Here is a 13281-nt window from a genome sequence, read left to right on the forward strand (position 1 = left end):
TCCAAGTTTTTGGTCTTATCAACTAAGGTTGGAATGCCATTAACTGAGACAGGAAAGTCAGTGAAAGGAGGTTTGGGGAAGACAAGGAGCTCAATGTTGGATTTGATTCTGTAGCAGGCCACAAGCAGTCACCTGGCGATCACCACTTGTTCCTCACATCTTCTGCCCATCCATCCTCAAGCACGGCCAGTCTTCCCTGGTCATTATTTCTCAAACAGCCTTTCTTTCCTTCTGGGCTTGTCTTTTCCAACATCCACCTGGATTTCTGGTGTTTTAACTTGACTCTTTGAGGGTGTGTGTGTGTGTGTGTGTGAAAGTTTTAAATACCTACAAGGGCCAGGCAGATGATGTGGGAACCGCAGCCACCCTGAGAGGACAGGGTCCATCTGAAGGACTGCCCTCTACTCAGCTCCAATCCATTGTTTTTGGGCTGGAATGCTGCAGCAGCGTTTTTCAAGAGAAAACCCGAGTCAAACTCTCCCAGTTTTTGGAGCTAACTTAAAGACATGCAAATATCTTGTAGGCCAACTAGAACCCTTGTGCTGGGCCCAGGCTCAGCCAGTTTCCAATGCCTGTTTTATAACAAGGCAAGTTCTGGTGCTGGGATGGGCTCCCGCATGGCCTTTTGCTAACCCTGCATTCTGCGCTGGCTCAGCCTGGCTGCCAGGAGCCTGTGGGTGCCTGGGATGCTCCTGCTGCTCGGCTCTGACAGTCCTGCCCTCGGCTCTGACGTCTCCCGCTCTAGTATCCCAGTGGCCATAATGACAAGTAGGCCTCCCTCCTAAGGACCTTTGCCAGCCAGGTTCCCTCTTCCAAGTACACATGTAGCCCCAGTGGCCTTTTACACCCTGAAATCTGGTTGCATCTTGCCTCTGTTAAAATTCTGTCAGCGACGCCCCATCATCCACCAGCAGCACCCTGCTGGTTACTAAAGGAGATGTACATGATACACTCTCCCTCTAGAATCCACCGCTCACCACGCTCTGCCTGAGGCACCTTGCAACTGGGGGCGCTACTTACACACTGCCCTCCAGGCAAACATGGTCCAGTTTTCTCATCTCTTGAGTCTTCACTCCTGCAGTCCCCTCCGCCCAGAACACCTTCTCTAAGGCCCCTGTCAACAAACTTACCCCATCCTTCAAGGCACAGTTAGAGCTCATCTCTGCTCCAGATCTCCAATCCCCTAGGGAACGGGCCTCTTTCACCTTTGTTAATCCACCACATACACCGGCTTCCCCCTGCATTTCCATGCAGGCATCTGTCTGTCTGTTTGCACTTCTCCTTCGTGGCACTATTGCACCCGTAATTGATCAGCCAATTGCAGCCACAGTTTGGATGTTTTCTTGGTTGTCTGTCTGCCTTCTGTTTGTCTTGTTCACCTCTATAGGCCTGGTGCCCGGCTTGCCCGGGTACCTGAGTCTGTGACGGGATGGGTACCTGCCCCTTCCTGGGGTGGACAGTGCCTGAAATGCTGACAACAGTTTCTTTCCGACATGCACGCCCATCTCAGGGCCAGGCCCCAGGAGGTGCTCTGGTGGTTTTGGGAATTGGAAGGAGGAAGCAGAGGCTACCTAGCCCCCTGCAGTGGCTGAATAATGGTTCCCAGATGGTGCCAGTGACGCAGTGGGGAGACTGACAGCTTCTGGGTGCGAATGGCCCCACAATACGGCCGGGGACCACCCTGCCCACGGCCGGTCAGAGAGCCTGAGGAAGCCGTGTGTGCCCGCGGGCCCTCTCGGTGCCTCGTGGCACCTTACCCTCTACTCCCCTTGTTCTCTAACGTGTTTAATACACTTTCGTGCAGAAAATATAAACAGACTAAACGGTGCTTTATCGCGGGGTGGCAGAGAGGAAGTTTTCTCGAGGCTGTGTCCCGTGAGCAGGCGCCGGTGGGCTCAGCCCCCGGGCCCTCCGGGTAGGGGGAGGCGTGCGTGCGGTGGGCACGGGGAGCCCCGCAGGCCCGAGGGCGCCCTGGCGGGGAAGCGGGCTGTCCGAGGCGCGCTGAGCCGGGTGGTGGAGTCCCGCCCGGCTCGCTGTGGCGCCGCGGGGGCGTCCCGTGGGCGGGCTGGGCGTGGCGCCTCCCCGGGTGGCTTCCCCGGGCCGCGGCGGAGGGGCGGCGCCCCCTGGTGACCGAATGCGACTCCAGGGCGCAAGGGGCCGCCCACCCCGCCTCGCCCACCCGGCGGGGGCCTCCGCGCCTTCTCTGAGAAAGCCGGAGGAAAGGAGCCGAGACCGCAGTCCTCTGGGCCCGTTTCCTCGTCTGTGGAATGGCATGATTATTGCATCTCACAGGGCTGTCGTGAAGATTCAAGGAGCAAATGTATGTAAGGCGCTTCGGATGTCTGGTACATTCTGAGCCTTCAACCCACCTGAGCTGTTGAAACTCTGGGATTCAAGCGGTTCGGGTCAAAGAGGAACGGTGTGACACCTGCCTCTGTCCTTTCCAATGTGGACTCAAGGGATTGCATGCGTCTCGTCCAGAACCCCCAGTCTCTCTTTTGTAAGCTGGCGGTCATGAGATGTAATGAGGAAAAGGTTTAAACAAATGTTGGTCCCTATCTGGGACCTCTGAAGTCACTTTTAATGGATTTAGGGATTTTACAGATTTAAAAAGGGGTGCCTACTGTGGCCCATTTATAGACCTGTAGAGCGAAGAGAAGTAGTCGTCACACTGGGGGCCGGAGTAGAAGCCGTTTTAAATTAGTTGCCCCGCTCTGCCTTGAGACTGAGACTTTCTGACTCTCAGTTTCACGCTTGGGTTCCAGCACCCAGATGAGAAGAGAGAGAAGGTGGAAGAGGAAGAGAGGGAGGGGATAGAGCAGCGGCCACCACCTCTCCCTGAGAGGGCGCAGAGTGGGTGGTTCCCCCCAGGTGAGCAAGGTGGGGGCCCCATGGGTGTGCTGGGCAGGGGTGGAGTGTGCTGGGAGTACGCGGGAGGACTGCGCCTCTGCTCCTCGGGGTGTGGCGCGGCCCACTCAGGAGCCCCTTCCAGTGTAGACTCCAGGAGGGTACTCTGAGCTAGGAATGCCTTCCTGAGCCTGGTTGGTGGGGGCTCTAAGGCCATTCCTCCAGGCCCTGAGTGGGCAGAGCGGCACGTGATCACTAACCCAGGAGCCGGGACTAGGCTGAGCCCACTACTCACAGCCTGGGGTAAGCCAGCCTCAAGACCCTCCAGGATGGTCTCAGCCTGCATCCGACTGCCTCTCCTGCCTGACCACTGCGCTCCTTCACAGGCCTCTGGCCGGCGAGTTCTCAGGATGTGCACAGGTTTCCTGCTTCCTTACCTTTGCACACCTTTGCTTATTCCTTTTGCCCAGAAAGTCGTTCCCAGCACATTTGACTCTTGAATTCCAGTCTCTCCCGCGTGGCTAGGATCAAGCCCCTTCTCCCATCGCTCATCAAATGAACTCAGAGCACTAGTATTTTGCCCTGTGTTAAGGTCTTGTCCTAGCTCTGGATTATATGTCCTTGAAGGGTAGGGACCATGTGTTTGTCACCGCTTGTCCTTATACACATCAGGTACTACATAAATCAAGGGAGGTGAGAGGGACAACTGGAAGGGGCCTCGTCTTCTCCATGTACAGGATGGGACTAGTCATAGCGGCCGCACAGGGCTGTGGGAACTCTGGTGCGATTCTGCCATGAGAGTCACCCCATCTCCTCCTTGCCCGCAGGGTCTCGCTCCATCAGCTGTCCTCTTGGACCCCGCAGCCTCCCCATCCTGTGGCCTTTTGCCCCAGCAAATCTCTCCCCTCTGAAGCCATCCTTTCCTTGACCCTGCATCTCTCTCAGCCACCACCCCATCTCTGCCTCCTCTGAGCAAAATCGTCTTTCCCACCTCCCCAGCCCTCTGCAGACTGCCTCGGCCTTGCCTGGGCATCATCCCCTCAGCTTCAGGGACCCACAATTGGTGCTTCCTCCATTGGGAAATCTTTCCAGACTGTGCTTCCCGACCCCAACAGCCCTGCAAAGCTGGTTTAAGTGTCCCGGTGAGCAACTGTGTCCACCTAGGTTCACTACCCACAGTAGAGGGTTTTAGTGCTCAACCATATCTGCTCTTTCTTCTTCTGAGCACACAGAATATTCTGTTCCACTCTTGTGGCAGCTAGGCTGGGAGCAGAGTGAAGGGTGTTACTTTGGGACAAAGCATTGCTTAGCAGTGCGGGATCTTCCAGGACTTTCTTTCCCTGCCCCATCCATCATGGCAGCTTGTAATGAAATGGAGGTACCTCAGGTTCCAAACAGTCTGGGTTACTGAGACACTGTTTGGGGGGGCTCTGAGGTCAATCCTCCAGGCCCTGAGCAGGTAGAGGGGCACTACTGAGCCACTGACCTGAGAGTCACCCAGATCACCGCAGGTTCTGTGAGCGAGATATCATCTTTTGTTGTGTCAAGTGACTAAGATTCGAGAGGTCTGTTACCACAGCATAGCCAAGCCTTTCCCCACCGATTTACTGATTAAAGAAGTGTTTTAAATGGGTTAATGGCTTGGTAAACTGTAAAGATCTGTGCACATTTTAGTTATTATTATTGCTGTCAAGTTGTAGCAGGGCTGGAGACACGATGTGGCTGGGAGAGTGGAGGAATGGCCAGGGTATGCCATGGAGAAAAACTTCCTCTCATTTTTGATTTGCCAAGGGCTTTTCCAGGATCTGTTTCCATATTTAATCTCTGATGAAAGGTTATAATGAATCTGGTATCTGGTGCTACTGGCAGGAGATGGACCTTTCTTCCAGGTATTTACTTCCTGTGGTTGTGAAAGATAGGATGTATTTCTTCTGGATTTGCTGCAATATAATATTTTAGTATCAATTTGATACTGACTGGCTTCAGCCTCCAGCTTAACTGTATCTCTCCATCTTTGAGAGTGGTTGAATAAAATCACAATATGGCTTTGTTTCTTGAGCAAGAATCTGCTAAGCAGTCACCAGATGGAGCTGTTCCCCTGAAGGTCTCTGTGCAGGATTCTCAGGGCCTTTTCTTCTCAAAACCCTTCCCTCTTTGTCTCTTTTCTCCACAACTCTCTTTAACTCATGGTGCTATAGGGATAAATTGGCCCTGTTTAATGAATAGTTGTGATGTTGTTGCTAGTTGAATAGAAGGTAAGTAAATGAACTGTTACCTGGTTCTTTTGCCTTTGTTACCCACCTTAATGGCCCTCAAGAGATTCCCCCACTTCCCTCCCATGGGCCAGTGAACATCAGTGGGAAAAGAGGGGCCTCCCCACCATTTTAGTCCATGCTGACTCTTCAGAATGACTCAGCTGGGGTGATTGGGCTGGACCAGAGAGAGGTGGACAGCCTGGTTTGAGTCTAGGCCTGGCCAGCTATTATCTATGTGAAATTGGCCACAATGGTTGCTTCCTCAGGATCAGATTCCTCACCTTTAAATGGGGCATCCATCATGGAGGATCACCCCAAAGGGCTTTGGGCCAAAGCATAATTGATAGAGATATGGTATTTAGTTATCACTGTATTTGTGCTTTTTCCAAGAAAGGCCAAAGAAGGATGGAATAAAAAAGGTTCCTGCACACTCTTCCTTTTCTGGCTTTTTTGTTCAGCCCTTGAGGGGCTGGATTCTGTAGGGAGATGGAGTGGTGCAGAGGAGTGGGCTTCCTAGGACTGGGGCCAGGAGAGGGCATAGCTGCGAGTCTGCACAGGGAGGTGGGCCTAACCCTGGGGTCTGGGCTTTGTAGGGTTTCCAGGCTCAGGTGAGAAGAAGGGCCATTAAACAGCCTCAAATGGGAAAGGGACCAAAGACCCACAATGGCACCCTTGAATGCGTAGGCATCCAAGGACCTTCAGATGGCTCTAGGAGCCAGACCCAAGCATGGTTGATATTGAATTTCCAGCCAGACAGCAGGATGGGGGGTTTGAAATCAATAACTGATGTAAAGAAATAAGTGATTTTTTTCTTTTTGCACATCCAAGCTTGTGAAGTGAGAATGTCTCTGTCAGTACTGATAAGGGCCTCATATAAATGTGAGCTCTTGGATTGTTTTTCATGCCCATTGACTCTTGGTTGCAGCCATCCAAAAAATCAGATTCACAGGCATCTCTTCACTTGTTATCCTTCACTCACCTTTGAACATACCAAAGGCCTATCAAGCCTATAAATTTCTCAGTGGCCTAAGCACAAATGGGCATACCCCAGGCTCTATTGCACTGACAGCCCACCTCACAGGATTTGGGAACCACCCACATCAATCTCATGAGGGGACCATTAAAAGAGCCATTCCTGGGTCCCCGTTAGACCCACAGAAGTAGACGCTGGGGCTGGGTGGAGGGTGTTGGTAATTTGCATTTTAGCAACAGCCTCTGTGAGTGTCACACACTCAAGAAAGTTTGTTAAGCTTTGCTCTAGAAGTGAAATGAAAGTGACACTATTATATTCCCTGCTGACAGCTGAGAAGAACGATTTTCTGGGGAGTAGTAGTACTGGTTGTGACCATGTGATCAATTTGATTATGATATTAATTCTGTCTTGTGCCACGGACTTAGCTGTTTGCGTCCAACTCCACTTCTGGATATAAACCCAAGAGCAGTGATCCGGCCTCCTCAGAGCCCAGCAGAACTTCACTGAAGGAATAAGCAGTGTCTGGTACCTGCCTGATACCAGGCTAATGGGTTGACAGTTGCATTACCTCTAATCCCCATGGCCATGGGCCCCTGGGGTCTATGTCATGAGCACTTCCTCTGTTTACAAGATGCAGGTGCTGGCAGGGCGCAGTGGCTCACGCCTGTAATCCCAACACTTTGGGAGGCTGAGACAGGAGGATCACTTGAGGTCAGGAGTTTGAGACCAGCCTGGCCAACATGGTGAAACCCTGTCTCTACTAAAAGTACAAAAATTAGCCAGGTGTGGTGGCACAGGCCTGTAATCCCAGTTACTCTGGAGGCTGAGGCAGGAGAATCGCTTGAACCCAGGAGGCAGAGGTTGCAGTAAGCCAAGATCGTGCCATTGCACTCCAGCCTGGGTGACAGAGCAAGACTCCATCTCAAAAATAAAATAAAATAAAATAAAAAAGTGTAGGCGCTGTCTGTTCTCTGACAGATGTATATGACAACATAAATTCATGACCAAGTTACCTCAATAGCAAAATTAGAATATTTTAATAGTAATATAATAGAATAAAGGTTTGGGAGTGCAACCAATCTTCTAGAACCTGAAGGTTGGCATTCATTGTTCATAAACTTAGCTGAAGGCAGTGCCTTCCAAATGTGGTTAAATTGCCGTGGGAAAGACCAGGGTTAGTTGCAGGGCATCATTTTCCAAGCAGAACCATTTCAAATGCTAAAACTGGCCCCTGAGGTTACATTGAGCCTCCCTTCCTGAGTGAGATGTTTGGAAATGAGGTGGCTTTGGAAATAAGCCTGTCTGTAACAGTGGTTTCCACAAAGACTTCAGTCTCATGGCATTGGACTTTGTTTGGACATTGACATAAATATTTTGGCATATCACCATATGAGGCCTTTCCAGAGGTGGCTTCCAGTATGCTTCTGGAGGGGGTCTTCCAAGAAGAGTGGCACTTAAGGGTCATGAATGGCCATGACCCATGCCCAGCTATTCCAGAGGACGTGGTAAGACAGAGCTGTCTGGCAAAGGGCCAGGTGCAGAGTCAGTCTGGGGGCCATGGATGGCATGGATAGTCAGGTCTGGATCCTTCATGCCAATCTGTGGCTTCTTACTGTCCCCACCTCTCCTCCTGCTCTCACTAACTCCCACACCCCGAGTCCCACACTGCCCACTGAGCACACCCCGGGAGAAGGCCCTAATGTAAATGGAGGGAGGTGAGGTACGAGCTGAGGGAAGCTTCATGGAGAACCCTGTATTAGCACTGCTTTGCACAAAGTCGGTCTCCGATAAATATATTTGTTGATGAATGGCCTCCTTCACTGGCTTCTGTCTCTCAACATCTATCACATAGCAGCTGCGTCTCTCAACCCAGGTACCCACCTCTCTGGAGGCAGTGAGAATAAAGGTTTGGGAGAGGCTGAGAAAATGGGAATGGTATGAGCGTGTCTGAAACCAGGAAAGCCAACCTGACTGGCTCTGTTTTGTGGGCCGCAGCTTGCCATCCAGCTTGGTGACAGTGGACATCCACTCTGCTTCATCACTTGCTTTGCTGACATCTCTTCTGCCTCTCTACTCCTCGGAATACAGGCTGAAGTCCAGACGGGGAGGTGCATGTGAAGCCACCTCATCTGCTGCCAGGGAGATGTGGGAGGTTCTTCCCATTACTCTGAGATGAGGGGGTCTCGTCCCCACATTGAAGGGGTGGGAGGTTGGGCATCGGGACCATTTCATAGGCCTTCCTTGGGTCTTCACTGTGTTGTAGCTTTCTCAGTTTGAAAAGTACCCCAGAAAGACAGGGATAACATGAGGATCTAAGGACAGAAAGTCCAGGGTTCATATGGACAGCACTTAGATGACCCATCCTCGGGGTTTCTCAGTCCCTGCTCTGGTGCCTGCGTGCAGGTAATGGGCAGAGACTGTACTTCCCAACATGGCAGCATCCAGAATGGCCTCTAGGTACAGGAAGTGAGGGTCTGAGGGGGAGGGAGCCAGCCCCTCCCATAGTCTGTGCTGATGCCAAACCCAGGTGCGAAGGGGGCTACAGCCAGTCTCCCCAGTCTCCCAGTGGCTCTGGCTATTAATAACTCAGCCACTTCCTTCTTCCTCTCACCCCTGCCGCTCTTCAGGGTATGGGCAGTCAGCGGGAGAGTGGAGCTGCCTGGCAAGAAGGGCAGATACCCTTTTTCTCTCTCCGTTTAGGATTCCCCCCAGGGCTGGTGAGGGGCCTGGCTGCCTCAGTGGGCATCCTCAATGGAGGACCCAGCACTGAAATGAGCCTGGGCATCTGGGGGCTTCTTCCAAGGGGCCAGGGAGGACTCAGCCCCCCAGCTCTGGCCCACACAGTCCAGGTGCACAGTGGCCCTTAGGAACTGTGGGGAGGACTCTGGGAGGAGGAGGTAGGGAAGGCAAATGAGGACTGGGGTTTTCTTTCTTGTTTAAAAATACAAAAAGGAAATGACGTGTTAACATTAGTGAATATAGGCAGGTGTGGAAGAGGCAAGGTCCACTCTCTGGAGCAGGGCAGTGGCCCGAGGTGGGGTCAGATGAGGCCTGCCGCCTTCTGCACGTTGTACTCCTTGTTCTTCTTCACCCTCCAGCTGATGAAGCAAAGCAGCAGCATGCCCAGCGCCTTGTAGCCCATCTGCAGGCCCAGGTACCTGTGGGCAGGAGGAGGCAGGACTGGTGAGGGAGGAGGCCCTGCAGCCCACATCCCAGGATCAGGATCACTGGGAAGAACCACGTCATTCCCACGCTGGCCCACGGAGGGTGTGGGCACCATCCAGGTGGGGATCACTTTCCTCATTTCTTTGACCCAAAAGGGAACAAAGCTGCAGGGAAGCAGGCAGGGAGTTGGCATGGGACTCCTAATCCAGGGCTCGTCATCCCTCCACTGGCTCTTTCCAGACGGCCAGAGGTGACCCAGCTGCCCCAGCCACCCCCGGACGGTCCTGTCCTCCAAGCACAGCCAGAAGGAGAGGGGCATCTTCTCACTGCCCTCTTGGCCTGTCCCTTTTGTGGTCTTCTCTGCCACTCCCTTACCATTTCCAGCCCCTGCCCAGTCCCCTCAAGCCCACCTTCTTGTGGTTTCTGGGCCATATGACGATGGCAGCCGGTGAGGTGGCTGGAAGGGGTGCAGAACCCAATAGCACTGCAGCTGGACTTGGCCCATTGAGGCAGATTGGTCCCCCTGCCCTGGACTCTGCCAGGAGCCATGATGTTGCCCCCTCTGTCTCTGAGCAGCAGGAGGCTGCCCCCCATTGTTCCACAGCCATGGCCTCTTCCTTGGGCTCCAGCCATCCCCGCCCCTTCTTTCTGCTGCTGCCCCTTCCAAAGGCTTTCGGGTCAGGGAAGTCCCTGGGTCTGCTGCCCCTTCCAAGGGCTTTCGGGTCATGGAAGTCCCTGGACATCTCCCTGTGAGCCCTGAAATGCCTGTTATAGTAGCTCCTGCTCCCTGTCCATGGCAGGGCCGCAGAGGTGGCACTTCATGTTCTCTTCCTCAGAAGCCTGATAGCCCCCACAGTAGCCACTGGGCATATGACTACTGTCATCTCAAGCCCAGGGACTGGCTCTGGGACACACATACATGATGGGCCCTCACCTGTCTCGGAGAGCATCGTTGTCGTAGTAGGCACAGGCCCCTCGCCTCCCCAAGCACAGCGAGTTCCACCGGATGCAGGAGTGGTCAATGGTGAGGCCATAGAGGGCTGGAGATGGCAGCCAGGCTGGAAGAGGGTTCAGAAAGCCCTGGTCAGGTGGAACTGCAGGCAGAGGTGTCCAGCAGGGATGTGGGAGCCAAGTCCCCGACACAGTTCACATATATGAGAACGGCTCTGCCATACCCATAGGACTCACAGTGACTCTGGAAAGCAGAATAGCTTTCAGTGAAGCCTGAATTTCTCTTTCACCAGAAGGCTTAGAAGAGAAAAGGGACCTGGGCCATTCTTTCAAGGCAGAGTAAGTCACAGGGATCACCTTGATGCCGGCTCAGACATCCAACATAGTTCTCCTGAGATCAGCTCAGAGTGGAGATACACGGGCCTCCACTGTGTGGCAGGAGGCTCTCCAGGCATCGACTTCTCAGGTCCTCACACTGGCCCCGAGGTGTGCGTGCCCACTTTTTAGTGAAGAGGAAGGGGTTCTTGGCTGGGACACTGTAACACAGCCAAGAGAAGTCAAGGCCAGACTTGGAACCCTGGTTTATGGAGGTTCGAATCCCATGTACTTCTACCACACCAAGCTGCCCTATTGGATTAGACAACACCCCTCTGCAGACCTCCCAATACCTGGCTTCTCAGAGCTTCTGCTCTGGGCCCCTGAACTTCCCAGCAGCTGAGTGTTAAGATTTGGCTCGGCAGGGGCTATGCCTTCCTGGCTGTCTAATATTCCGGACACCACACTACCTGTGGGTAGTGTACCACTAGCTACAGCTCTAGGCAGTTACTGGACTGGGGAGGCGCTTGTCCAGGATTTACACCAAGGCTGGCCCATCCCATTCTCAGCACTGTGGTGCTGAGAACAGCCTCCCAGACTTTGTTTAGGGCCCTGTGAGCAGCTGCTTCCAGAAGAAAGACAGACAATGTTCCACTTGTGGCGCTGCCCACAAGTGGGAAACTCCAAGAAGAAGCCTCTCTACTCAGATCCTGCTCACTCTCAAGTCTCCAGGTGAACAGGGGGATGAAAACTGGCCAGACAGAGTGATATATGACACTTCCTTATGTAGAAGCAAAGTCCAGAAACATTGTCAACCCAATCCCAATAGGTAATTTAAAACCTGTAATAGGAAGTCCTTTTTCCTACCCAAGGGTGGACTGTGTTCTTGGGTGATAAATGGAACCCCTCCAGGCCTGGGTTTTCTCATTGTGGTCCCACATTGAGTTATCTGAGCTCAAATGGAAAAACAAAAGCAGCGAGTCCTTCAAGCAGTACGAGAGAGTCCAAGAGAGTCCTTGTTTTCAACGTCATTTTCAAGGTTGCTGGAGGAAGCAGGAAAGGGCTCTTTAGAGCCTATACCTAGGTGCTGGATGGGCTGAGAGGAATGTGAGGTCTCTTTCCCAGCAGAAGTATTAGAGAAAATTAAGTTATAAATGAAAATAAGGAGCTCTGATGACAGCAGAGCCTCTGCTGGGAGGACAGGTAGATCCTGCCGCCCTGCTTCCTCTGTGTTTATAATGCAGGCAGCAGGAACAGGGTCTGAAGGGGCTCTGCAGGGACTAGAGGAACAAGAAATCCCACTGAAAATGCTGGTTCATTCCCATCATCCAAACACTTCTCCTAGCCTGCGGTTGGATTGGGCTCAGCAAGGGCTCCCGCTCACCTGGCCCCAGTAGAGACATCACCAACACATCTCAAAATGGGGATGGAAGCCACTGCAGGGTGTGGTGTTGACCTGGCCCCTGGGTAATGAGGCACAGTGGGCTATACATTATTTCAGCATTTATGGTCAGAAACGATACCTTATAGTAACTGAAGTTCCTCTTGCTGGAGTCTCCATATTCCCCTCTGTAGTTTGCACCCTTAATTAACACATCCTCAGTTCAATTAGGTCCCTTTACTACTGTGTGCCTGTCATTACAAGGATCTCCCTATTACTGCCTGTGTTAAGTCTAGTGCACAGATATGTCAAGAAGGAACAGCCAGTGTGAGCAGTTCAGGAACGGGCCTGCATTGTGCCCCCAGCCCTCAGCCCAGGCACCCCGGGAGAGCACCCCTGCTGCCTCAAGCAGCTCACTCTCCCCTGGGGCACTGCTGATCACTTGTGCACAGCTACATTCCTCTGGTGGGCTCTGGACTGCTTGAGGGCAGGCAGGACTCACCAGCAGAGGGCCCCACATGGAAGAAACTTTTGCTGAATAGTTTTAGGGGGAGTGAATTTTGTAAAATGGAAAGGAAGCCAGGGCTGGGCTCAGCCGCTGCTCTGGCTTGGCAGGAATGCAAAGTTTTGTTCCTACAGTGAGTTTTGGGAGAAGGATTTAAAAATACCTGCCTTTAACACTCTATTAGGTATTCTCAGCTGTGTTCACTTTTCATTTTTCTTACATAACTTAGTTAGGAATGAATGCCATAGATGGAGTCTTTCCTAACCTCAAGCAATCTGGGAAACCGTCCACATGGATTTTGGCATCTGCCGTTGATTATGCACAGCTTCTCTTCACCATGGAGATGAGATGGTGCTTCCTCCATCGCTACCCTGCACCCATAGCCCTCGGATGCCTCATTGCCTGCGGCCACTTTTTGGGAAGAGGGGTCTTAGACACTTACCCAGCAAGCGCATCAACAAGAACTGCACCCCAATGGCAAATGACTTTTCCTCCTGGTTCACCACACTGAAAAGACAGACAGGAAATCAGCAGTGGGAGGATTCAGGGCTGCACGATCCCTTGGGTAAGGGGCAGCCAGCCTCAGAGTGGGTCAGAACCAGCCCTCATGTGGCCTGACGAGCCCTCTAGTGACCGGGTTCACCTGGGCTGAATGCTCTAGTTCTTTACATCAGTGGCCTCAAAGTGTGGTCCCTGGATCATCAGCATCCCCTGGGAACTTGTTAGATATGCAGATTTTCAGGCCCACCCCAGACTTACTGAGTCAGAAAGTCTGGGGATGGGGCCCAGCAATCTGTATTTTACCTCCAGGAGATTCTGATGCACCACTGAGAACCACCGGTCTGTGTGATTTTCAGGGCTGCCCAGAGCCCCCTTCAAGAAGCAGAGG

General features: G+C 52.7%; 2 protein-coding genes across 2 annotated transcripts in view; both read right to left on the reverse strand.

Annotated features, from left to right (window-relative positions):
• Positions 1–2643: 2643 nt before the first annotated feature.
• On the reverse strand, positions 2644–3250 carry LOC100446304 (uncharacterized protein C3orf36). Its single transcript, XM_024245140.2, has one exon. The coding sequence runs from the start codon at positions 3191–3193 to the stop codon at positions 2696–2698; it is 498 nt and encodes a 165-aa protein (XP_024100908.1). The 5' UTR covers positions 3194–3250; the 3' UTR covers positions 2644–2695.
• A 3878-nt stretch (positions 3251–7128) lies between these two features.
• The window catches only part of SLCO2A1 (solute carrier organic anion transporter family member 2A1), a 97265-nt gene continuing 91112 nt past the window's right edge, over positions 7129–13281 (reverse strand). The window contains exons 12-14 of the mRNA XM_054552655.2: positions 12835–12899; positions 10175–10298; positions 7129–9233 (exon numbers count right to left, since the gene is read on the reverse strand). Of these exons, the coding sequence (XP_054408630.1) occupies positions 9116–9233; positions 10175–10298; positions 12835–12899 (307 nt within the window). The 3' untranslated portion in view covers positions 7129–9115. The remainder of the gene's footprint in view (positions 9234–10174; positions 10299–12834; positions 12900–13281) is intronic.

This window comes from Pongo abelii, chromosome 2 (genome assembly GCF_028885655.2).
Source record: "Pongo abelii isolate AG06213 chromosome 2, NHGRI_mPonAbe1-v2.0_pri, whole genome shotgun sequence".
Taxonomy (NCBI): domain Eukaryota; kingdom Metazoa; phylum Chordata; class Mammalia; order Primates; family Hominidae; genus Pongo; species Pongo abelii.

Excerpts from the sequence above, each read along its gene's own strand:
- LOC100446304 (XM_024245140.2), bottom strand. The coding sequence starts at position 3,193 with ATGCAGGCTGAGACCATCCTGGAGGGTCTTGAGGCTGGCTTACCCCAG.